This window comes from Octodon degus, unplaced genomic scaffold (genome assembly GCF_000260255.1).
Source record: "Octodon degus isolate 3935 unplaced genomic scaffold, OctDeg1.0 scaffold00122, whole genome shotgun sequence".
In the NCBI taxonomy this organism is placed as follows: Eukaryota; Metazoa; Chordata; class Mammalia; order Rodentia; family Octodontidae; genus Octodon; species Octodon degus.
This window is the reverse complement of record NW_004524698.1, coordinates 8,193,276-8,220,030: the sequence shown is the minus strand read 5'-3', so window position 1 is coordinate 8,220,030 and position 26,755 is coordinate 8,193,276. Positions and strand designations below refer to the sequence as shown.

Genomic DNA, 26,755 nt, shown 5'->3' with positions numbered 1-26,755 from the left:
TATTTATTTATTTGTGGGGGGGCAGCTCAGCCCACCAGGGGGTGGGGCTGGCTGGCATGTGGTGCTGGGGGATTGAATCGCGGTCCCTGTGCTTTGACTAAGCTTGTTTTAAGTAGGTGCTTTAGACCACTAAGCCATCTCACCAGCCATACAGAGTGTTTTATGCAACAGTATCAGAATCCACATTCTTCTCAGCTGCACATGGGATGTTCCCCAAAATAGATCCTGTACTAGCACATAGAGCATGTTTAAATAAATGCAGAGGAATTGAAATTATCTCATGCATATTATCTGACCATAATGCAGTGAAACTGGAAATCATTGACAAAACAGGAAAGCCTCCATAAATACATGGAAATTAAATAACACCCTCCTGATAAATGGCTCACAGATGAAATTAAAGAAGAAATTAAACAGTATTTACAATCAAACAAAAATGCAACTACATCTTACCAGAACCAGTGGGATGCAATGAAAGCTGTGTTGAGAGAAATTTATAGTGATAAATTCTCACATCAGGAAAACAGAAAAAGTACAAATAAACAATCTTCAATACCAAGCTCCTACAAAAAAAAGAGCAAATCAAGCCCAAAGAAGACAGGAAATTATAAAGATCACAGCAGAAATTAATGCAATGGAGACTAAGAAAAAAAATACAAAGAATAAATGGTTCTTTGAAAGAATAAATAAAATCGACAAACCCCCTAGCCAGCCTTACCTAAAAAAAGAAAGAAAAAATTCAAATTCATGAAATAAGGAATACAAAGAGCAAAATTACTGTAGACTATAAAAATTCAGGTCATCAATACCTACTTCAAGTCTTTAGTCTCAGAGGATGGAAAACAGAAGGAATGGTTTCCTAGATACATATGAATTGTTAAACCTGAATCAAGAAGATACAAAAATTCTGAATACCTCAATATCAGTCAGTGAAATTGAAAATGTAATAAAAATCTACCAGCAAAGAAAAGCTCAGGTCCTGATGGATTCACAGCTGAATTCTACAAGAAATTTAGAGAAGATTTAATGCCAAATCTTCTCAAGCTCTACAAGGAAATTGAAAGAGAAGCTGTTCTCCCAAACTCATTCCTGGAGGCACTATTACCCTGATACCAAAACTGGAGAAAGATCCAACCAAAAGAAAACTATAGGCAAATCTCCCTAATGGACATAGATGCAAAAATCCTCAGTAAAATACTAGCAAACAGAATGCGGCAAATCATCAGGAAGATTGTACATCATGACCAAGTGAGGTGCATCCCAGGAATGCAGGGATGGTTCAGTATATACAAATCCATAAATTAATATACTGTATCAACAGAGCCAAAGACCAAAACACATGATCATCTCAGTAGATGCAGAACAGTCTTTTGACAAAGTCCAACACTCATTCATGATTAGAAACCCTACAGAAAATTGGAGTAGATGGTCTTTACCTCAATCTGATAAAAGTCATCTATGACAAACCCGACAGCCTGCATCATACTAAATGGACGAAAACTGAAAACCTTCACTTTAAAATCAGGAACAAGACAGGGATGCCCACTATCACCACTCTTATTCAGTAGAGTTCTGAAAATATTAGCTGGAGCAGTCAGACAAGAGAAAGAAATAAAAGGAATAATGATTGGAAAGGAAGAAGTGAAATTATCATTATTTGCAGATGACATGGTATTCTACATAGAGGACTCCAAAAACTCTACTGAGAGACTTGTAGATTTAATAACCAAATTTAGTAGCATAGCAGGGTACAAAATCAGCACTCAGACATCAATAGCATTTCTGTACACAAACAACAAACACTCGGAGAGAGATTTGAGGGATACCACACCTTTCACAAGAACATCCAAAAAATGAAATACTTAGGAACCAATCTAACAAAGGAAGTAAAAGATCCATACAGTGAAAATTACAGTACTCTGAAAAAAAGATTGAAGAGGATTTCAGAAAATGGAACAATATTTCTTGCTCGTGGATTGGAGAAGCCAACATTGTGAAAATGGCCATACTCCCAAAAGTGTTACACAGATTCAATGCAATCCCGATTAAAATACCATTAGCATACCTCACAGGTCTAGAGAAAAACATTCCTAAAATTCATCTGGAATCAGAAGAGACCTAGAACAACAAAAGCAGTGCTGGGCAGCAAAGGCAAGGCAAGAGGCATCACAATCCCTGACTTGAAATTATTCTACAAAGCTACTGTGATAAAGTCAGCATGATTCTGGCAATAAAATGGACCTGAGGATCAGTGGAAGAGGTTAGGAGATACAGACACAACTACTAACACACTCAGCCACCTTATATTTGATGAAGGAGTCAGCCAGACATGTTCATTGGAAGAAAGATAGCCTCTTCAATAAATGGTGCTGGAAAAACTGGCTTTCTGCATGCTGAAGGCTAAAATTAGACCCATGTCTATCACCATGCACAAAACTACAGTCAAAATGGATCAAAGATTCAAATATTAAAACAGAAACAATCTTTTTCAGGAAAGTGTAGGTAGAAATCATAAAGACATAAGGCTAGTTAGAGAGTTATGAACAAAACCCAAACTGTGCAAGAAATACTTCATAGAATCAACAATTGCAATTTCATGTGTTTGAAGGTTCTGCATGTCCAAAGAAATCACTAACAAAGTGAAAAGAAAATTGACTTAGGAAAACATTTTAGCTTCTTTCCTCAGACAAAGGAGTTTTATCTAGAACATATAAAGAATTAAAATAAATCAGCCCCCCGCCCCCAGTTCAAAGACCTGATTCAGATATGGGCGTCTGAGATGAATATACACTTCACAGATGAAAACAAGTAAATATATGAAAAAATGTGTGACATCATTTGTCATTGAAGAATTGCAAATTAAAACAGTACTCCGATTCCATCTCACCCAAGAAAGAATGGCTAACATGAAGAATTCATCCAATAAGAAATGCTGGAGAGGCTTTGGAGAAAAAGGAACTCTTGTCCACTATTGGTGGTTGTGCAGAATGGTCCAACCACTGTGAAGATTAGTGTGGAGATTCCTTAAAAAGCTGGGCTTAGAACACCCATTCAGGGGCTGGGGAGATGGCTCAGTAGAATAAGTGCTTCCCTGGCAAGCGCAAGGGTCTGAGTTCAATCCCTGGTTCCGCAAAAAAAAAAAAAAAAACAAAAAACCATTCAACCAAGCTATTCCCCTACTGAGGTTGTTTTTTTTTTTTTTTCCCAAATGAACTGAAAAGATCATACCACAGTGATATGTATGCACCCATGATTGTAGCAGCACAATTTGTCATAGCTAAATCTTGGAAACAACCCAAATGCCCATCAACTGAGGAATGGATAGAAAAGATGTGATATTTTTACACGATGGAGTATTGCTGAGCTATAAAAAGATTATCTTGAGCTTTGTATAGATAAATGGATGCAACTAGAAACCATACTTATAAGTGAAATAAATCAGACTTGCATGTCTAAGCATCGTATTGTCTCGCTAGGGTAAGAATCTGAGAGTAAATAAAATCTGATAGATGCAATAGATTAAAGGAAAGAAAGAAAAAAGGATGAGGACTTAGATCCCTGGGCTCAGCTCCTGCTGAACATTTTGTTGCCTCTCTTTCCTGAGAACTCTTGCCTGTTAGAGCAGTAAAATGGTTAAATCAGCAGTGTCCTGGCCAGTGGCTTTTTCCTTTGCCAGCAGGCCCATTTAGATTGGCTTCAGTTAAAAAATTATGTTTCTTTTTTCACTCCTTTAACAGGCGTGAGCTGCTGCACCTCTGTTCCTTTCCCATCTCATAACTCTAGAGCTCCTTACCCTTCCTTCTACTATCTGCTGCTCAGCCCCATCTGGGATGCTTGGCCCTGTATATTCTGTCCTGACAGACCTTGCGTTGGATCTCTGGTCTTTCTTTCTGATTCAACAGCTACCTTGGAGAACTTCACACATTTTTCAGTGGTTAAGAACTTTTTTTTGGTACTGGGAATTGAACTCAGGAGCCTGAGCTTGCCAGGCAAGTGCTTATCCTACTGAGCTATCTCCCAGGCCCTGGATCTGTGGTCTTTGTGCTACTTTCTGGAGTGGGCTTTCATTTCAAAGACCACGTATAGGAGCCTTGGAATTGTTTCTGGGAAACATACCCAGGCAGTCTCCACAATGTCCAGCCTGGAAGCAGTCTTTGCAGGTCTTTGTAAGCAAGGCACTTTGAAACTGTTTATGTTGTTGCCCAGTTGGGCAAGCTTTAGACAAATGGTCCAGTCAAAGTACACTTTCCAGAGATGTGCTCATCTTGCTATTTTGTATTAAGGTTGTTCAGAATTGCCATTTCTAGCTTCTGATAAGGAAAATCATTATTACAGATGATAAAAGTCTAACCCCTGATCAAAAGGACGTGTTTAGTTCTACGGTTTTTATTGCCATGAAGATCTGTATGATGTTGGGCTTTTTGAAATGTTGGACATAGATTCTGGATCCTCCTGATGCTCCTAGAGTTCAAGATCTGTGCCTATTAATTATGATGTAAGCAAACAGCCTCTTGAGAAAGGCTGTTCTTTTTTTTTTTTTCTTTTCCAGTTTTGACTAATCATTTATTTGATCCAATATCCATTTAGTTATGTCTGTTACAAGTTTGCAACAGCTGTTTGCTATCACCCCTGATAACATTCCTTTTTAAAAAATTTTTAATTATTTTATTTTATTTTTATTGAGAAACAAGTAGCAATAAGACAGTTTCAAAACTGATTAGTAAGACAGTTTCAATAATTAATAGATTGTACATTGTTATCTTCTTAGTGGTTATTCATAGTACAAGATGCAGACAGGAGGATATCCTGTCCAAACACTATTAGTACAAATCTTTCTTCTCATTGAATTAAGTGAAAGTAGCTATATATCTATCCTAACTATTCTGCATATACAGATAGAAAATGGTCCTTCCTTTGTATCCCATTTTTTTGTTTAGTCCTGTCAGAAATGGGTATTCCATTGGCATCTAAATACTATAGGTGTGTGAATTCAGCAAAACGAGAAAGGCTTTTCTTCAAATGGAAAGGAAGACACCTACTCTCCTAGTCTTTTTTATTCTAGCTCTCAGTGCTGTTTAATAGCTGGTAGAACCAGTGGCCTGGTCTTTAGGTACAGAAGGAAATGTCTTTTCAGTTGGTTGCACCCCAGGTTGGGGTAATTTGTTATTTTCACTGATGCCTGCCCTCTTCCCTTTTAATCTTTGCTGTGTAATTTTCTCCAAATTTTAGAGCCTGGATGCCTTCATCTTGTTTCCCAGTGGATCATCAGAATAGCCCCTTTTATAGCAGTTTTCTCAGATTTTGTTTTAGAAATGGTGAACAAGTGCCTTGGTATTCTCAGATTATTCCATATTACATCAGATCATTCATCTAATAAATGTCAGTATGAATCATGTGATAGCTCTGTGCCAACTGCCATAAGGAATGCAGAAAGGTGACCACATAGGTTTCTACTTCTAGCAGTTTCCAAATTTTGAAACGTGGCTTCTTTTCTTGTAAACCCCAGTACCTCATGTGGAATTACAAGTCATTATTTGGGCCCCTCTTCTGGCCCTAATCTGGCTAATGAGTCACTGCTTATGCTTGGGGCTGTCTTTTCCTGCTACCTGTCACAGAGACACAAGCAGTAAAGCCATTATTCCTCACATACAGATTTGTCAGATATGGGGCCAAACCCTCTAGGACCTGGGGTCAGAACCCTCCCCCCCAACCATTGACTCTATTCTTCATTGCAGAAATGGCAGCGACGGTTCTTCATCCTTTATGAGCATGGCCTCTTGCGATATGCCCTGGATGAGATGGTGAGTATTATCCTTGCCTCTTCTCTGTCCTTGGCTTTCATCAAGATCCTTTGTTGTGGTGTCGTAGATAGCATGGTATGTGAGTGCTCAGGCTTCTCTTAGAGTCTAGAACATTAAGGACTTGTGTCTCTCCTCCACACCCCGCCTCCCCAGTGGCTTTGAAAACCTAGACCCCAATGAAAGTCTTGACCAGTGGTGGCAAATCTATGGCACATGTGTTATTTTTCTTTTAAGACAAAAGATGTTAGTGTATTAAGTTTTTTCTAAGCTAAAACCTCAGTATTCATGTTTAATTGCAGTGTTGCCACCTGGCAATGAATATGTGGGGACTTTATTGCAGTTTGGACACATCTCTAAAAGGTTCACCATTACTGGTATATAGACCTTGGGTATGAAGAGATATGTTTTTCAGGGTTGTGGTGAGAGAAAGTTGTTTCTGGTCAAGGGTGAGAGAAGGACAGAGTCCTTGGTCTCAGCAGGGCCTTGCACAGGCTGTGGATCTGCAGGAATGCATAGCGACAGGTGGCTTCAAATGCTATCTTTTGAGGGCTGAGTTCTCAGCTGTAATTGGTTTGGGTTGTCCCATTTAATCTTGATGTGACAATATAGAAGGAGCCAGATGACATTCATACTGTACTGGGGCCATGTACCCTTCTAAAGAACAGAGTTCCTCGGACTTCCCTGATGTCCAGCAAGATCCATTATTCCCTTTGGCACAGGTGTGTAAGCACAGAGAAGTGGTTACTGGGCTGCCTCTGTGTCAGCATAGACAGAGGACACGCTGTCTCAAGCACCACTTTTCAGTAATCTGGGTGCCAACACTTGTGGCCCACATTGGTTTCCCAGCAACCTAGGTCTGGAATGGGTAGTGTTTCATGTGGCACTGGGGTAAAGATGGCCCCATGCCAGAATGTGGAGAAAGAAGTCTTTGGAATGACTTGTTCTGAAGAGTGAGTGTTAAGGAGAAGCCTAAAGCTGAAAGCCTTTGGGCATGATCCACTTTCTGGCAGATGATTTTGGAGATGGAAGACTAATGGGGCAGCAGTTGGTACTGTTCTTTCCAAAACATGGATGATGTATACATCTAGCACCTCTAGGAATAAAATAGTATTACTTCTATATGAATGAGAAAGAATGGTAGTAGTTGTGTTCAAGTGCCTGGGAAGCATCACCTCTGCCTTCTAACACCTTTCCTTATTATTTCAGAAAGATCGCGTGAGGGAATTACAAGGAGGTGGTTGAGATGGAGGTCAAGTAGGAGGAAGCATTCCAGGTTCAGGCAGTCTGGGTGGAGGTCAGGCAGGAACAGGCATGGAGGCTCTTCTTTTATACGCTGAAGAAGTCTGTTCAATACCTACTTGGTGGTCTGCTCTATGATTTGTCCTTCATGGCTGTTCCCCAGAGGGAGCAATGCAAAACTCAGGAATGCTAACTTCAAGCCTTCTTGCAACCACGAGTTGTATTCCTTCTGGGTCAGTGGGTCTTGAGACCTGGAACAGGAGAGTGTCCACTGGCAGTTTCATGTGGGCTAAACTCTAGACACTGTAAGTCTTTGTCTGTGCGTGCCTAAAACTGTGGTCCTTAGTAGGATCAGTGTGTTTCAAGGTCTGGTGCATGCTACTGGCATAAGGAGGTGAAGTCAAGGATGGTTCATGTTGCAAAAAGGTATTGGCCCACAATGTTAACAGTCCCTAGGCTCAGAAGCGCTGGTAATTTAGTCAGTGATTTCTAAATCTTAATTTTCTTTTTTTTAAAATGTATTTTGGTATAGGGTCTCACCATGCAGCTTGGACTCATAGTGATCCTCCTGTTTTCAGCCTCCCCAGCTCTGGGATTACAGACATGTGCCACTATGCCCGGTCTCAGTGACCAGTTCAGCATGCCTGGGGTGGGGCTGGTGCAGCATGTGGTGCCGAAGATCAAACCCCAGTCCCTTTGCTTGCCTAAACAGGCGTTTAGTCCACTGAGCTATCTTGCCAGCCCTTTAAATTTATTTTTAAAAATTAAAATGTAAGTTTGATTTGATGATCAGCAGCATAAACTCACCTGTCACATTTCCTAGATGAAGGAATTGTGGCCTGCTGGTGGTACAGAAAGTTCCCATCATAGAATGAGTGGGCCTGTTCCCGGTCTTGGGGGGTCTTGGTGGGCTCCCTGTCCATCAGGCCACCCAAGAGCTAGCCGAACTGCCTGTGTGTGGCTCTTGGCTAGGGAGGATATTGAACCACTGTGCCTGCAAGGTGCCTCCATTTGGGTGTTTGTCCCTAGAAACAGCAGACCATGGCCCCTCTGGCCTTCTTGGTCCTGCTAGACTTAGCTCCAGGCCTGTCTGGTGGTCCTCCCTCCCCTGCTGATCTGTTGTACTCTTAAACTATAGTATTTTGTGGCTGGTCTGTTCCTCTGACACATAGTCACAATCTATTTTGAATTGTTATTTGACTTTTATTCAATATTGCTATTTGTTTTCATTTGTTTAAATGCTATTTTACCATTTAGACTGACACCCACACCCCATTGTTGGCCCCTGATAATTCTTGGTATCTTTCTGCATTGTCTGGCATAGGGGTTGGGCATATAAGACCTAGCAAATATTTGTGGCGTTTAACTCCATAGTTTTGTGGTGCACTGCTGCAGGATTTCTACTCTCAGCTTGAAAGAGAAATTGAGTGGAAAAGAAGAGAAAGTAAGATGAGGGTGGTGTTAGTAGTGTATTGTGATGACCTAAGTGGTTATTCCACAGAAGGGAAAAACCCTCCAGAGAGCTCTGGAGAATGGTGAGGGGAAAAAGGTTGTCTCAGTTTCTCTCGGCTGGGACCTGGAGAAGCAGATGGATGCCTGGGAATTGCAGCGCAATAGCAGGAGGTAGCAGTCACAGTTCTGGCAAGGCTGCTTAAGAGGCCCTTTCTGCTTAAGAGACCTTGGCTGGAAGGCGCCAGCAGGCTGTGTTGCCTTTCTGTGTGGCTATAAGATGGGAATTGCTTTTCCTTATTTGGGAAATCTTTTTATTGATACACCCACATACCCTGTAATTGGTGGGTGTGAAGAGGAGGCACATTTCCCAAAAAAGGAAAGGAAACTTCCCCAATCCATTGGAGGTAAGGTGGGCTCTGGGTGACCTCACAGACAAGTAGCAGCCTGAGAAATGTACTTGGGCCCCTGGCTTTTCTGGAGTGGGTCAGATGAAGAATGTAAAAACCCATATGCCTGCCCCTCTCCTCTGCTTGTTTCTGCTTCCAGTGTAGGTTGCCCATGACTACAGGTTCTTCTGTTATTTCTGGTGTTCTTGGGGACAGATAAAAACCTGTGATGTTAGTGTTGTCAATCTAGAGCCTCCAAAGCACTATTGTGGGCCTGTTCTCCATTTCCTTCCTAGAAGCAAGGCAAAAAGATGACCTAAAGGTTTGGTTTTGATTGTGATAAAATACATATAACATAAAATTTACCATCTTAGCCATGTTTAAGCACATAGTTCTTCCAGACATGGTGGTGCTCATCTGTAATCCCAACATTCTGAAGGCTGAGGAAAGAGGACTGTCTTGAGTTCAAAGCCAGCCTGAGCTACAGAATGAGTTCAAGGCCAGCCTGAACTGCACAGCAAGACATTTTCTCAAAAACAAACTAAAACAACATAGTTTGGTGACATTATGTGCATTCTCACTGCTGTTATGCAGCTACCGTCAGCAACCAGAGTGCTTTCATCTCCCCAAACTGTATTCTTATTAAACACTGACTCCTCTCCCTCCATCTCAGGCAACAACCATTCTACTTTGTTTCTGTGAATCTGACTCTTCTAGGCACCTCGTACATGTTGGTTGTCCTTTATCAGAAATGCTCCGCCCAGTGGCTGAGACATTAGGTCCATGCCATTGTGTGAGCCCATGAGTTTACTTAGAAGCCTGGTTTTATGTATCTTTTGCATATTGCCCTTTAAAAAGCTATCTTTAATTTATTATTTTCTAGTTTAATTTCATTTGAAATAAAATAATGTTGTCTACATTCAAAAAAAAAAAAAAAAAAGAAATGCTCTGGCAGGCAAGTTTTGGATTTTGGTATATTTTTTAAATTGAATATTTGTGTTCATATGATGAGATATCTTGGGGGTAGATATCCCTCAAGAGAAGTTCATTTGTGTTTCATATATGTGCCTTATATACATAGGTTGAAGGTAATTTTTACTGTACCTGCATTGTGATGGCTGCCTGTCAGAAGATCTGGTGTGGAATTTTCCACTAGTGGCATTGTGTTAGTGCCCAGGAGGTTTCAGAGTTTAGTTGTGCATGGTGACAAATGTCTATAATATGTAATCTCAGTACTGTGGGAGGCTGAATGAGAGGAAGATTATGAGTGAGCCCAGCCTGAACACTAAGGGGAGATCCTGTCTTAAAATTAAAAAAGGACTGAGGTTGTAGCTTATTGTAAAGAATCCCACTACAGCAGGAAGAAAAAGAAGTTATTTCAGAGTTTTAAAGTTAAGAGCTGCTGGTCTTGTATAAGTAGAATCATATAATACTTGCATTTTTTAAAAATTGTGTTTTGACTTAGCATAATGTACTGAAGGTTCATCTGTTATAATATGAGTTAAAAATGTCTGCTGCAGAAATCCATATTGATTAACCACTCCACGGCCTTTAGTGCTCCTAAAGAAGTGCTCCTCTGAGCTCTGACTTTGTTTCTCTAGTCCAGAGCTCTGCCAAGCAGGCTGCCTGAGAAGCTTGCCTTTTCCTCAGTTTCAGGATTCATTGGCTATTTATCTGTTTGGTGACCATAGTGACTATGAGGTCCATAACAAAGACCAGTAGAGGAAGACACAACCATGGGAGGTCTTTCTTTTTCACTTTCAGGCCTGTGGGGACTCACATGGATACATGAAGGTAAAACTCAGTAGCAGGAACCATGATGCATTTGCCATGAAAGGCAATGGGCGTGTGTGTGTGGTGGGGATGTAAGGGACCCAGAGAAGTCTTCTGGGAGGAAAGATCATCTTTCTTCTTGTAGAGGTTTGGAAGGAGTGGTATGCCTGACCTGGTCCCTGGGTCAGCTCTTTGTGCAGTTCACTAATATAGTTATTATACCGGTGTTGCCTGATGGGTGTTCATGTCCATGTCATAGAGACAGAGGCCCAGAGGGTTTACAGTAGTCTATATATTTTAAGACCTCTAAAATTACATAACACTGAGGCCCATATATATTGTATGATTTCCTGTATGTTCATAGCTATAATAGAATTGTAAGTTAGGTACAGTAAGAGATTAATAATAACCAATAAATGCAACAGTCAAAAACAATATACTATTATAAAAAAATGTGACTGTGATCTCAAAATAGCTCAGTAGCCATATTACTTTTTTTAATTTTTTTTTTTTTTTAAATTTTAGGGAAGGGTCTACAGGGTGTTCAGTCTTACTACTAGATTGGATTCTTAATGATCTGCCTATTTACAGCCTCCCAAGAGCTGGGATTACAGGCATGTGCCACCATGCCCAGTCTCAATTGCTGTCTCACTGCACCCCGGGGGTGGGGCTGGCACGGCAGGCTCAGGGATCGAACCCCTGGCTCCTGCATAGTAGCCATATTAGATTTGCTGTTGCAGTATCTCAGGGCTTATGTTCAAGTAACCTTTAGTTTACTTATGAACAGCTCCACAGCATAGGAATAGTGGTGTGGGTGAGTCAGACATGCCAAAGAGAAGCTATAAAACACCTTACTTGAAAAGATGAAAGTTTCCAACTTAATAAGGAATAAAAAGTCGTATCCTGAGGTTTTGGGTTCTATAGTAACATCTACAGTTGATGGACCATTGAGGCTCTGAAGCGGTATGGGATCTTGCTTTTTCTATGTCTTTCTGCTTTCTAGCTGCAGATGTGCTCACTACTCTGACTCTTCCCCTGTGATGTGCTGCTTGAACCTCCAAAGCTGTGAACCAAAATAAGTCTTTATTAGTAGCCCAGGCCAAGTGTTTTGTTATAGTGATGCAAAGCTGTCTAACATGTGCCTGTGCTGTAGGTGTCCTACATGAACACCTGACCTTCATAAAGTGAAGAAGCTAGAGAAGACCCTGCTAGAAGGAGTTAGCAGGACAGAGAGGGGAGGGAAGGGGAGGCACAGGTCAATCTGTGCAGGTGGTTAAAAGATTCTTCAAGTTACTCTGAGTCATCTAGATTACACTGAGTCTCTCCTCCAGTGTCCCTTGTCCTCAGAACACCTGTTGGAGCATAGAGAACACTTTGCATTTATTTCCTTGTGGGTGTCCCTTGTGGGACAGTGGGCACCTCAAGGACTGGCCCTGAATCTAAGGACATTAGTAGTAACACTTCAGTGAATAGTTAGTGACTGGTGTCAGAACTGTCTGCCAGCCTCCTCCACTCTGGTCTTGAGTCTCTCTTGTAAACGTTTTAAGTAGACCTCCCTACAAAACTCCACGTTCAAGTTTCAGATTACACTGAGGGACTTGGTGTCTTTGGGTGTCCAACAAGTGCCTTTCTGTTTTGGGACTGTCTTCCTCCCCAGTACAAGTGGCACATAGCTGCCCTCCTATATCATTCTCTTAATTAAGCCCCTGGATACGCTCCCCTGATTTCCCAGTGTGTTTGCAGCTAACTACTCAATGGGAGACTTCTTGGCACCGTAGTGACCATGTCTCTTTTCCACTTTGGTGCTGTCTGTTTAGCTGCTGTGTGCACAGCTCTTGTTGTTATAGGAAGGAGGCAACAGAGATGATGGGAGCAGCAGTTCTGTTGGTTAGTGGAGTAGTTCTGCTAGGGAAGTGTCAGGAAGATGGACTGTTACTGGCACCCAAGTCAATGTCTGTTGAGCTGGGGATAGAATTCCTCATAGGATGAGCATGGAACCATGCAGGATGTAATGATGGGCTGGGCAACTCCCTCAAGTGGAGAGAGGTGGACTAGGAAATGAAAAACTCTTGAGTAATTGGCTAGGAAACTAATCATGTAGCAGCAGAGAAAGAACTGTCAGAGAAAATAGTCATTTTATGGGAGTTCACAACAAAATACATTTAGATTTGAAAAACTGAAGCCAAGTGGCTAGTACCAGTTCATGAATAAGCATGCATCACTTGCACATGTAGGGTAAGCACAGTGCCAGGCCACCAAATCATACAGGGCAAATCCCTTCCACCCTTACCTTTTGGGGCCCCCTCACACTGGGCCTGGCCATTGAGCCTGACCTGCGTGTTGACCAGGCCCTTTGTTTGGGACTTTGCCAGGAGACAGGTAAAACTTTTAGTTGGAAAACAATCAGCAGAACCAGCCAGTTGAAGGCATCAGCTGTGGCCAGGCAGCTTAATGTGCCAATATCTTAATCTTCCTACTCTTTTCTCATTCAGAACCCCCTTTAAGAGGATCTTTTCTTAGGTCAGGAAAGGGAGGGAAGGGAATGTCTTCAGTGATGGTGCTCTCTGAGCCAAGGACGGGTGGTGCTGGCAGGGTTTAAGAGACACATGTGAACTGAGTGAGGATCTTTTTTTATTTTTATTTTTGTTTTTTTATTTTTTAGGGAAGGGTCCACAGGATGTTCAGGATCTCACTACTAGATCATACTCATAGGGATCCCATAGTAATCTGCCTGTTTACAGTCTCCCCAGAGCTGGGATTACAGGTGGCACAACACCACGCCCAGTCTGAATTGCCCTCTGCTCCTGTTCCTGCTTGCCAGGCGCTTTAATCCGCTGAGCTATTTGGCTGACCCTGAGTGAAGATCTTAAGGAAGGGGAACCCTCCTATTGTGCCATGTGCTCACCTGCTCTGAGGTGTGTCAGAGTGAACTGCAGGCACTTTCCTTCTGGGGAGAGGTACTAATCACACAAACAGCATAGTAGGTGTTCTTTTTTCTTGTGGCTGCCATAACAAGTTGCCACAAATTTACTGGCTTAAAATAATATGTCTTCAGGTTTATTCTTAGTTCTAGAGGCCAAGAGTCCATGCCAAGGTATGGGCAAGATTGGTTCCCTTCGTAATTCTGGGGCAGTCCTCTAGCTTTGCCATCTGCAGACTCTAGTGGCTGCTTTATCACCTTCCTGCAACCCGTTTCCATCAGTACCTCTCCCTTTTATGTGTAAAACTGTCTTTTAGTCTCGTAAAGGACCCTTGGGGTCACATTTAGGGCCCACCTAGGTAGATCAGAGTCTATTTCTTAGTTTATTCATAAGGGACCTTTTTTTTTTTTTTTTTGGCCAAAGTACAAGAATTACTCATAGATTCTGGGGAATAAACTATCGATGTCTGTAGAGACCATTATTTTTTTAAAAATTATTTTATTTATTTATTTATTTGTGTGTGTGTGTGTGTGTGTGTGTGTGTGTGTGTGTGTAGTGTCAGTGTGGCCAGCTCGGGGGCGGGGCTGGCTGGCATGTGGTGCTGGGGGATTCAACCACGGTCCTTGTGCTTTGCTAAGCTTGTTCTAAGTAGGTACTTTAGACCACTGAGCCATCTCACCAGCCCCTGTAGAGGCCATTATTGAGCCAGTCAGGATATGACCGAAGGGAGCTGCTACAGAAACAGAAGAGCTGATAGGATCTTTCTGGATAGTTTCCAGAGAGATGATGCCAGGCCAGCTTAGAAGAGTTGTAGTGGCAGTCTCAGAAGCTGGCCAGAAGAGCAGTGGCAGAAGCCATTTCCTTTCCAGCAGACCTCTACTGATACATACCCTCTGTGTCAGCAGAAAGTGACTCCTCACTCTGGTTCTTCATTGATCTGGGGAACTCAGCAGGGGATTTAGGGATGCTGCTACCATCTAGACTTGAGCCAGCATAGATAAAAACAAGAGAGGACACATCTCTGATGAATGAATGGGATAGTCCTTGCTTGGCGCCATCATTTTCCTCCTGACAGGGCATGTGTTTTCAGAGTGAGACAAAATTAGAAAATGTCTGTGTACAGAGCTGGGGAGACAGCTCGACAATCTAAGCGTCTGCCTGGCAAGTGCAGCGTCCTGGGTTCAATCTCTGGTAACACATGGCATGCTAGCCACAGAACCCTAGGTGCACTGTGCTAGCTACTGAAACTGGGCATGGTGGTACACGCCACCTGGGGGAGCTGAGACAGGAGGATCACTACGAGTCCAAGCTGTGAGGCGATACCCTGTACCAAATAAATAAATAAAAGATTAACAACAACAAAAAGTCTGTGTACAAAAGGTCTGGAAGAGTTAGCCTTTTCTACAGAGGAGGTGAGAGATGGGTTTCCCTGGGGTGTGGCAGCTCCAGTCAGCTTAGGAGACAAGCTTCTCAGAGAGAACAATTCAGTAGTCTTCCTTCTGAGTATCCTGTTTGTGAGGGAGGGTGAGGAAGGAAGAAAAGACCCCTGGTTGTCTTTAGGAATCTGTCCTGGTCTTGTGTTTATTTCTTAAGTAAAAGATACAGAATAAGCCTGGCAGTGCAAGTAAGAGAACAAGAAGCCTCTCAAATATCAGTCCTTGAAGGCCTTTGTGCAATTATAACTGTGACCCACTGTTATGGTTTGTGTACAGGTGACCCCTCCCCCCCAAAGCCTCATGCAGTCATAGGGCTGGGGCAGCTTCTGGAGTTTGAGATTGATTATTGTGGGTTTGAATGCTGCACCTGTCCTGGGGCAGGTAATTTGCATTTCAATGTAAGGAGGGAAGAAAGGCTAGCTGCTTGAGCTGCTGCTACTCCTTTTGCTCTCCTGCTCTTTGCTGCCACCATGTAAGGTTTTTCTTTGCCATGTGCCTCTTTGCCTTGGAGCCAGCTGAGTATGGACTGAAACCTCCAGTCACTGTAAGCCAAGTAAACCTTTCCTTCCTTCATTTTGAGTGTCGAGTATTTGTTCCAGCAACGACAGAAGAGTAACTAAGACACCCACCTCAGCTGGACTCACAGGGAAACTTGTCATGTTGGAGAGACAAATCTGAATGGTGTAACTTTTTCCTTCTATACTTATGAAGGTAATTTTGATTTTGGGCTTCTGTCTGCACCTCTGCCTAAGTGGGAGGGTGATGGATAGCCCTCTCTCCTAAGTCTTAACACATGGTGAATCATTTTCTTGAGTTCAATGCGAGGTTGCCCTGATTCCCATCAGCTAGCTGAAGATGAAACAGTTAGTGGGGTCTTTTGGTCTTGTGCTTCAAGTGAAGAGGTGCTGCTGATGCTTAGCTGTAGTGTACAGGGGTGCCCATCCACAGGACACAGGGATCCTTACACAGAATCCAGGCCTACTTCTACGTATGCCTCATTATTGCCTCGTTGGACTAGCTAGACTCCATGGTCAGCACCAAAGTTAAAAGAAATCATATGTTGGCTGGGGTGTAGCTCAGTGGTAGGATGCTTATCTAACATTCATAAGCCATAGGTTCCATCCCTAACACCACAGGAAAAAAAATCATGTATGAATCATAATGATAGGTTTTCTCACTGTATTTGCATTAGATGGCTGTCAAGGTGGGTGGGGGCAGGGCAGTTAGGGTGTGTTAGGCAGTGACTTCCCCAAGGTTAAGGGTTTTTCCAGGCAGAGCTGGCATTCTTGCCTGTAGCCATAGGTCATAGACCTAGTGGGTGGAGCTATTCTGACCCAGACATTCCACAGCCTTACTTAGTTAATGTTTGAAGACCGCTTCTATGCCAGAATGAGCCAGAACAGAAGCTTTCACACCTTTGTGGAATTATGAGTACAGATGATGTTGGGTGACTGCCATCTGTTGCAAGCATGAAGTGCCCACAGTGAGCAAAGAGCCTTGCTACCTCTTAACTTCATGCACTTAGACAACTGAGATCTGAAGATTCTACTGACCAGTGTGAGGTCTATAGCATACTCATGACCTCACCCTAATTCCCAATGGCTTTTCAGCAAGGCACATGATCTGCAGCACCAGATTGTGTTGTAGTCCTGTTGACATGTGGCTGCTCTAGCTGTAGCTGGTAGGACGAAGAGATTGGTAAACACATGTGTTAGAATGGAGGGTCCTTAAAGACATGCTCTAATTCAATCCTCACTTGTGACAGATGAGGAAACTGAGACCCAGGGAGGGAGAGGGGATCTTCACAGTCACTTCCCAGTGGATTTCTGCCTCTGCCAGTAGTCCTCACAGCAGCGATTTGTGTGACCATGCCAGGGTCCTTAAAGAGCTGCTGAGCTGTCACAGTACAGATATGCCTCATGGTGTCCATCTAGCAGAACTTTCCATGTGCCGTCTGCCACAGTGATTGCTATGCTGTCTGTTCCAGCACAATGACTAGGTGGTATGTCCTTGTCCAGGGCCCTTTCCTTATGCCTTGCCTGACTTTGGAACAACTGTGACTCTTTCCAGGATCTTTAAGGATGTGGAGATGAGAAAGTGGTGATTGAGGAGGAGATGGGCAAGAGGCTGTGGTGTGCCCAGGGGTGTGAGACAGTGTCTTGTTGTGAGACTCCTCTAGTATCTAGCTTTTGGGACCCTATTCTGAGATAGAGGACAGAGCATAATTTGTGCTCTATAAGCAAGGGTTAGGGGGGAAAAAAAAAAAAAAAAAAAACAGGCACACCGGGGTGAGATTCTGTATGAAGGCTGGCATTTGGGCTGCAGTTCAGGTAGTAGTTTAAAGTGGGTCTTTACCATGTCACAGTAATGCCATAGCTGTCTCCTGAGCATCATATCACAGCCCATGGCAGGAAACAACCCATACAATCCTTTGGTCCTGCCAGTTATTCTGTTGAAATTGCCTATGTTATCCATTTCTCTTATCTAGCATGTCTTCTGCAATATCCCTGCTACCCAGGTTGGGCAGTGTCACACACATACACACACACACTCACAGTACAGCTCTCAACCAGACTCACATTCATATGACTAGACCTTAACTCCTCCACTTTGTAGTCCGTATCTGTGGCAATTGTGTTGAGTTATGTGTCAAGTGGCCATCACTAGAGCTGCAGAGATGGAAGTGGTACAGTATATGGCAGATGTACCCTAGTTACTTGTACATAAAGTGAATGCTGAGCCTTGCATCATGTGTAACATCCTCGAGATGATAGCTGCCTCCTCAGAAAGGTCTGTTTGCAAAGGCAGACATTTGGAATTTGTCTTCTAGCTCTCCTTCCTGGCGTGAGTTCCTGAAGGCTTTCTAGTTTTTATTTTTATTCTGTTCATGTTCTCTCTTCCATCAAACCCTTGGGTTCAGCTTACTGTGCCAAGCAGGAAAGGGAGAGTAAATTTTTGCTCTACAGGTCTCAGCTTTTTTTTTTTTTTTTTCTTTCCTTTAGAGGCTCTGTAAAGCAAAATGGACACTCATATAAGGTGATGCAGTGGACAGCCATGTTGTCTCCTTGGCTTCTCTTTGTCTTACTGCTGTGGGCCTTGGTGGAGGAGGGTGGAATGGCTACACCAAGGATAAGCTATTCTCATTGCTTTGATACTTACAGAAGGGCAACTGTGGCCTTGTGCATATGTCCTATTGACTTGTTCCTCCATTTCCTGGCTATTTGAGAGGTCACAGGTATGTGCTTTTAAGATAACCTTGAGGCTGGCTGTACCAGTAGTTTGAAGATATGGAAGAGAGTTTAGGTCTGTTTCACAGAATATGCACCTTTGAGTAAAACCCCACTTATCTGAATGTTGGATAAGCATTCAACAACAAGCAGGACAATGTTGGGTCCTGCCTGTTTCCTCCATAGGTTGTTCGCCTTTTTCTAGCTAAAAGAAAAGTATTTGTCTAATTTTAGAACACACCTACTTACTTGCTTTAATGTTTTATTTCCCCCAGACTCAAGTATATGAATTATATAATGTCTTGGAGGCTTAGAAGTGATTGTTCTGTGACTTGTTAGGCAGCTGAATGAACTTACCTGCAGTGATATCCTCAGTAAAGATGTGATAAGAAAATGTTTCTTTTTTTCAGTGGAGAGAATAATGTAGAAACATACCCACCCATGAGAAGTGCCCACTACTGGACTTGGTAACCTGGGGGCCTCTGGAGCTTTTACCAGTGCCCCAAGTCCTTAGAAAGTTTTGCTGATTGTTCATTAATATGTATTTTTTTGTCTTGTTTTACAGAAAGGGTATTTTATACCTTTTTTTTTCTTTGTGACTCAGTGGTACCCTTGAATCTTGTGTTCTGTTGATACATAGGAAGCCTGAAATGGACTAGATGGGAATTTTAAAGTCATCTTGGGGCTTTAGTTCTCCAAAGCACAGTTTAAACTGTGTGTGTAGTTTAAAAACTAAGCTACATGAACCTCAAGCTTCTACAAAAAGAAGAGTAAATCAAGTCCAAAGGCCAAAGAAGACAGGAAATTATAAAGATCAGAGCAGAAATTAATGCCATAGAGACTAAGAAAAAAATACAAAGGATTAATGAACTGAAAACTTGGTTCTTTGAAAGAATAAATAAAATCGACAAACCCCTAGCCAACCTTGTATAAAAAAAAGAAAGAAAAAATTCAGATTCATGATAGAAATAATGAAAAGGCAAAATCACTATAGACCCTATAGAAATTCAGAAGATCATCACTACCTATTTCTAAAATCTTTACGCTGGCATGATGGAAAACAAAGAAAGAATGGACCAATTCCTAGATACATATGAATTGCTAAACCTGAATCAAGAAGATACAAAAATTCTGAATACCTCAATATCAGTCAGTGAAATTGAAAATGTAATAAAAACCTACCAGCAAAGAAAAGCTCAGGTCCTGATGGATTCACAGCTGAATTCTACAAGAAATTTAGAGAAGATTTAATGCCAAATCTTCTCAAGCTCTACAAGGAAATTGAAAGAGAAGCTGTTCTCCCAAACTCATTCCTGGAGGCACTATTACCCTGATACCAAAACTGGAGAAAGATCCAACCAAAAGAAAACTATAGGCAAATCTCCCTAATGGACATAGATGCAAAAATCCTCAGTAAAATACTAGCAAACAGAATGCGGCAAATCATCAGGAAGATTGTACATCATGACCAAGTGAGGTGCATCCCAGGAATGCAGGGATGGTTCAGTATATACAAATCCATAAATTAATATACTGTATCAACAGAGCCAAAGACCAAAACACATGATCATCTCAGTAGATGCAGAACAGTCTTTTGACAAAGTCCAACACTCATTCATGATTAGAAACCCTACAGAAAATTGGAGTAGATGGTCTTTACCTCAATCTGATAAAAGTCATCTATGACAAACCCGACAGCCTGTATCATACTAAATGGACGAAAACTGAAAACCTTCACTTTAAAATCAGGAACAAGACAGGGATGCCCACTATCACCACTCTTATTCGGTAGAGTTCTGAAAATATTAGCTGGAGCAGTCAGACAAGAGAAAGAAATAAAAGGAATAATGATTGGAAAGGAAGAAGTGAAATTATCATTATTTGCAGATGACATGGTATTCTACATAGAGGACTCCAAAAACTCTACTGAGAGACTTGTAGATTTAATAACCAAATTTAGTAGCATAGCAGGGTACAAAATCAGCACTCAGACATCAATAGCATTTCTGTACACAAACAACAAACACTCGGAGAGAGATTTGAGGGATACCACACCTTTCACAAGAACATCCAAAAAATGAAATACTTAGGAACCAATCTAACAAAGGAAGTAAAAGATCCATACAGTGAAAATTACAGTACTCTGAAAAAAAGATTGAAGAGGATTTCAGAAAATGGAACAATATTTCTTGCTCGTGGATTGGAGAAGCCAACATTGTGAAAATGGCCATACTCCCAAAAGTGTTACACAGATTCAATGCAATCCCGATTAAAATACCATTAGCATACCTCACAGGTCTAGAGAAAAACATTCCTAAAATTCATCTGGAATCAGAAGAGACCTAGAACAACAAAAGCAGTGCTGGGCAGCAAAGGCAAGGCAAGAGGCATCACAATCCCTGACTTGAAATTATTCTACAAAGCTACTGTGATAAAGTCAGCATGATTCTGGCAATAAAATGGACCTGAGGATCAGTGGAAGAGGTTAGGAGATACAGACACAACTACTAACACACTCAGCCACCTTATATTTGATGAAGGAGTCAGCCAGACATGTTCATTGGAAGAAAGATAGCCTCTTCAATAAATGGTGCTGGAAAAACTGGCTTTCTGCATGCTGAAGGCTAAAATTAGACCCATGTCTATCACCATGCACAAAACTACAGTCAAAATGGATCAAAGATTTAAATTATTTGCTTAGACAAGTGCAGGGGCCGGGATTTGATCCCTGGTAGTATGTACCACGCTGACCCCGCCACTGAGCTTGCTGAGTTGGTCCCCTAGACTGGGCACGGTGGTGCACACCTGTAATCCCAGTGCTGAGGAGGTTGAAAACAGAATCATTAGGAGTACGTGATGGGTAGTAATACCCTATACCAAATACTTAAAAAACAACAACAACAATAATAAATCTTTAAGAGGAAGTTGGTAGAAATCTTAAAGACACAGTGTAGGTTGAGAGTTCACGAACAAAAACAAACATGGAAAATATTTCAGAGAATCAGCAATAGGGATTTCATCTTTTTCTGAAGTTTCTGCATGTCAGTAAGTCAACAAAGTAAAAACAAAATCCATAAATTGGGTGAACATTTTTGCCAACTCTCCCTCAAACAAGGGGCTTCTATCTAGAGTGTATAAAAAATTTTATTTTTAAGTAGGATCACAAGTCTGCATCTTGTACAGCAATTAACCACTAAGAAGAGTATATGCAGTGTATTATTTGTTGAAACTGTACTTTCAATTTGATTTGAAACTGTCTCATTGCTATATGTTTATCAGTAAAACTTTGAAAAGAAAAAAAAAAATTAAAAAAAAATCAAGCTCCCAAAATTCTATGACCAGGGGCTGGGGAGATAGCTCAGTAGAATAAGTGTTTGCCTGGCAAGCGTGGGGTCCTAAGTTCAATCCCCGGTACCACGAAAAAAGAAAAAATTCGAAGACCCAATTCAGAAATTGGCATCTGAAATGAGTATTCACTTCACAAATGAAGAAATGTAAATTGCAAATAAATTATGAAAAAATGTTCAACATGTTGGTCATTGAGATTCCATGTCACCCCAGAAAGAATGGCTTTCCTCAAGAAGTCAACTAATAGCAAATGGAGAGGCTGTGGTGTAGAGGCTACACCTTCTCTGTTGTTGGTGTAATACAAACTGATTCAACCACTATGGAAATTACTGTGGAGGGTGCTTAAAAAACTAGGATTGAAGGTCCTATTTAAAGGAGATATTCCCCTACTGAGTATTTTTCCAAATGAAGTGTAAACATCATACCACAATCATATATGTGCAACCATGTTTATAGCAACACAGTACATCATAACCAAATCTTGGAAACAACCTAGATGCCCATCAACTGAGAAATGGATAAAAAAGCTGTGATATTTTTATATGATGAAGTATTACCCAACTATAAAGAAGGATAAACTTGAGGCTTTTACAGGTAAATGGATGTAACCAGGGACTGTACTCATAAATGAAATAAATCAGAGCAGAATGTATAAACATTGTATTGTCTCCCTATTAAAAGAATCTAAAAGAGTAAATAAAATCTAAAGTTTCAATAGATACAATGAAAGGGAAAGAAACTCTTCAAGGGGAAGGAACAGTTAGGATGAGGGAAAGGAGAAAAAGAAGGAAAAAATAAATACATGTCTGTATGCGTGGGATAACTTGGATAATTGTACTGCTTATTTTATTGAAACAAACAGCTAATGCGTACTTTTTTTCCTTTCTAATTTTTTGACCAATTTTGTATGTTTATGTCTGGTTATCTGAGCAACTAATTTGAGGACAAGAACATGCAGTATAACAACCATTGTTGAATTCTGATCATTTTGTTTAGTGAAATTTCTAAATTTTTTTACAATTTTTTATTCTCTTTAAAATATGATAAAAAGAACAATAATAGATTGAAAAAATAAACATAAAAAGTCAGCTTTGTAGCAACTAGATTGGGCTTCCTACCCCTGAATCCAACTCCCAGAAGAAGGTGTTCCCAACTTCTGTAGCCAGGGTATGCTGGTATTTACCCCTGTGTTCATAAGTAACATGTTTATACTTGCTACTTCTTGAATTTCAAAATATAGTATCTGTTGTTTTTATGTAGTATAAAATAGGATTTAATTCTTTTCTCCTGTCTGCCCTTCATGCAAGCATCTCCACACACGTGTTCAGACATACATAGAGTCACTGCTGCTGTCTTCCTTCTGCCCAGATGGCCATACTCAGTTAATTTTGGGCTTATGTCATTAGCATTTCATTATTATGCCAATGTAAAAGTGTACACATCAAGCCATGTAGTACTGTTGGATTGTATCCTTTCTCATGTAGCATTTGTTTTTCTTGCTATTAATAATCACCCTCTTAGCTGGGCATGTTGTTGCACACCTGTAATCCTAGCACTTGGGAAGCTGAAGCAGGACGATTGTTGGAAATTCAAGACCATCCTGGGCTACAATGTGAGCTCTAGGTCATCCTAAATTGCATAGGAAGACTGTTTCAGAAAGACAAAAAAAAAAAAAAAAATTACTTACCTCTGCTTTTATTTGCTTGCTTGCTTTTTTTTTTTTAACTATCTCTGTTGAACTTGAAACTTTCTGTTATTATTTGTGGACAGCTGTGTATGACAGAGATTCTTTGTCCTAGTAACCCCTCACTGAGCCATTTGCCCCATTGTCATTAATTTGTTTTAGAACTCATAATGAACAATATAATCCCTGTAGGAAACAATAGAATTTCCAGGTACAATGGTGCATGCCTATAATCTTAGGATTTGGAAGGCTGAGGTAGGAGGATTGTTACAAGTTTGAGGCCAGCATAGACTACTAGAAAGTTCAAGGTCAACCTGAATTACACAGCAAGACCCCATCTCAAAAAAGAAATAATATAATTAGAAATAATGTATGGTAATAACAATAAGCTTGTCTTCTTGATGGTTAACAACCTAAGTTTGCAGACCAAAATTAGAGAAAAAGGAGGGCTGCAAGGAAAGCCAACATTTTGGCGCTAGCCTTCTAAGGTCAATTAAGACTCAGGACATATGAGAACCTGTACTGTAACGTCATGTAACTCAGTAGTGTCCTAAATTTTCTGATCAAGGAGATTATGGGGCTAAAGAGGAAAGTGATCGATGATGTAGAGTGTGCCTAAGGAGAGTCATTTGGAGAGAAAACATTCAGGCTTTCACAGAGAGCACATTGGCCAAGCAATGGCTGTGACTCATCCACATGGCTGACACTGACAAAGGATCTACAATCTGAGGTACAGGATCTCAGGATAAATCCTGAGGGGATTTCACTGACCTTATCAGACCCAAAAGCTACAAGTCTTGTTGCATAGGTCCTGCTTTACCTTGGTCTTAACCATCCAGCAGAAAAGTATAAAAACGAAATATAAGAAGTAAAGCCATGCTGTTATGTTGAGCTATAAGGGACTCAGGTCAACAATTTCTGACATTGCCAGTCAAGCGGAAGACCCCATACTATTATGGGCTACTGGACTCTTTTAGAATATTTTGCTGAGTTTACACACCTATAAGATTCAAATAATGGAACTTAACAAAAAAAAAAAAAAGGGATACAGATGAATGTCCATTTTGTATCTGTGTATTCAAAGTGGTTAGGATAGATATATAGTTACATTCTCTTAATGAATAGAGTGATTTGTTCTAATGGTGTTTGTAAATAGGATATCAAGTCTGCATCTTGTACAGCAATTAAACACTAGGAAGAATGTATGCAATGTGTTAATTATTGAAACTGTCCTACCAATTTGATTTGAAACTGTCTCATTGCTATTTGTTTATCAATAAAATTATGGGGGGAAAATAAAGAAAGAAAGAAAGAAAGAATTAATTTGTGGAAATTCCCTATTCACATTTTACTGGGCTAAAATTAGACTTTTAGGCTTAATGTTATCACTACCAGCCTTTTTGCAACCCATGATTAACACTTAACATGCACAAAAATACAATACAGTAATGATGAAGATGTTGGAGTTCTATACTATTTGTAAGCTCCCAGGAGACTGATGGGATCACTGATGGCTAAAACTTTTTTTTTTTTTTTTGTCAAAAGGTGATGAGTACTACTTGGTTTAGCAACTTGGTTCATCAAGTTACCAAGCTATGACTATAGTTTTCCCTTGTAATTCTAAGGGCATTGTTCTTTGCCTTAACTCCAACGCTTGCTGGTGAGAAGTTCATGTACACAGGTCTGATTCCAATCCTTTATAAATGAACTGAATGTTTCCTCTGAAACTATTTGAAATTTCTCTTCATTACTAGAGGTCTAAAATTGCACATATATACCTTGGTATAAACCTGGGTTCTTTCACTGTTAAAATGTGGAAAGTTCTGCCCCGGTCCAGAATGTTTGGCTCAATTTGTTGTGAATTTCTTTGTATTCCTTATTGTCTGATTCTGGAACCCCTGGGTTGAGTTGCTGGTTCCCTGGACATCTCTAATATTACTATGTGTGCATAGCTGTCTTGTGCCTAAGGTTGCATTCACCCTGCCCTGTAACTCTTCTGTTGTATTCTTGCTCCAGTTATTACAATTTCTTACAGCTCACTTTTGGTTCTGTGTATGTCCCCCTTTAGAACCTTTAATTATATTTCCTGCATGTGAAATTTTCTCTATTCATTTCAGTTATTTGAAGTTGTATTCTCTCTCTGTCCTAGCATGCATTCTCCTAGTTCCCTTTTGATTAGTCTTGACTTTTTCAAAGTCATGGTGGCATTTAAAATGGAGTTGGGAGAGTGCATAGTGATAGATACTTCATTAGGAGGACAGTGTGGTAGGAACTTGCTCCTTTGGGATGGCCTTCGAATGTCCCCATACATAAACACCCTTATTTGAACACTGCCAGTTTAGGAAATCTTTTTCCTCAGCTGGTCAGTTTCCCCAAACACAAACCTTCTCACTTCCATTTTTGGAGAACCTTTAGGCACAAAATGACTTGGGATTGCACCTCAGCTTTCAGAATGCAGACTTCATTGGATGCTTCCAGCAGTTACTCCTGCCTCCCTAGCCCCAAGCTATTTGTGTTGCCCATACAAGTCAGGAGTCAGGTAACTGTCTGGTGGCTCCTTGCTAGGATACTGGAAATTTCTACTTAGCTGAACCCCTGGTGTCTGGCTGTAGGTATTGAACAGTCCTCTTCTATTGGGGACCTCTGGGGCCTCTAAACTCTGAACTTCCTGGTATTCTGGACCAGGGTTGCCCCACTACCACCACATTTTTTCTGCCCCACTGTTACTTTCCATGCATCCAGCACCACCACCCTTTTCCAAAATTTAATTGATAACTTCTGCCTACTGTTGACTGCTACAGCTTTCTTGAGAGTTTGTATCTTTTCTCCTTTATGATTATTTTTATTAGGATTTAGGGCTTCAGCAGAAAAAAGAATTTCTACCTTCTCTGCCATCTACTTCTGTGCTGCTGTTCCGTTGTTGTTGTACCGGGTATTGAACCCAGTGCCTTCCTACTGGGTCCTTTTTTATTTTTATTGTGAGATAGGGTCTCACTAAGTAGTAGCCCAGGCAAGGCTCAAGCTTGTATGTGCTCAACCATGCCTGGTTGCTATTCCCTTGTATATCCTGTTGGCCATGTTGTTACTCTGGGCCTGTATAGCTCTTTGAGTGTACTTGGCAGGAGATGTGAATATGTGTGTATGTAGACTCTGTGTTCACAACCTGAAAATGAACCATCTATAATTTGTCTCAATGCTGTTTATGAGGACATTTTTATAAATGAAATTTTCTAGGTTCTCCTGATTGAAAGCCCAAAGGTTAATGATGGTTAACTTCCAGAAAGGTTGGAGGAAGGTAGTTTATCTCATCTCCTCTGATGAATAAGCCGCTCCTTGATGGACCCAATCATCTCCTGAATATCAACAATAGGATCCTTACTGTCCTGGACTGGACAGGTTCTGCAGCTGATACTCTGTTGGCTTTGAGAATAACACAGAGGGGGGGCTGGTGAGATGACTCAGTGGTCTAAGGCACCTACTTAGAACAA

The 26,755-nt window shown here is 41.0% G+C and overlaps 1 protein-coding gene across 9 annotated transcripts in view; it reads left to right on the top strand.

The window, feature by feature from the left end:
• The window catches only part of Mprip (myosin phosphatase Rho interacting protein), a 155,361-nt gene that overhangs the window by 47,284 nt on the left and 81,322 nt on the right, over nucleotides 1-26,755 (top strand). For all 9 annotated transcript variants that reach the window (XM_023700154.1, XM_023700155.1, XM_004640309.3 and 6 more), the window contains exon 3: nucleotides 5,736-5,801. In XM_023700154.1, the coding sequence (XP_023555922.1) occupies nucleotides 5,736-5,801 (66 nt within the window). The remainder of the gene's footprint in view (nucleotides 1-5,735; nucleotides 5,802-26,755) is intronic.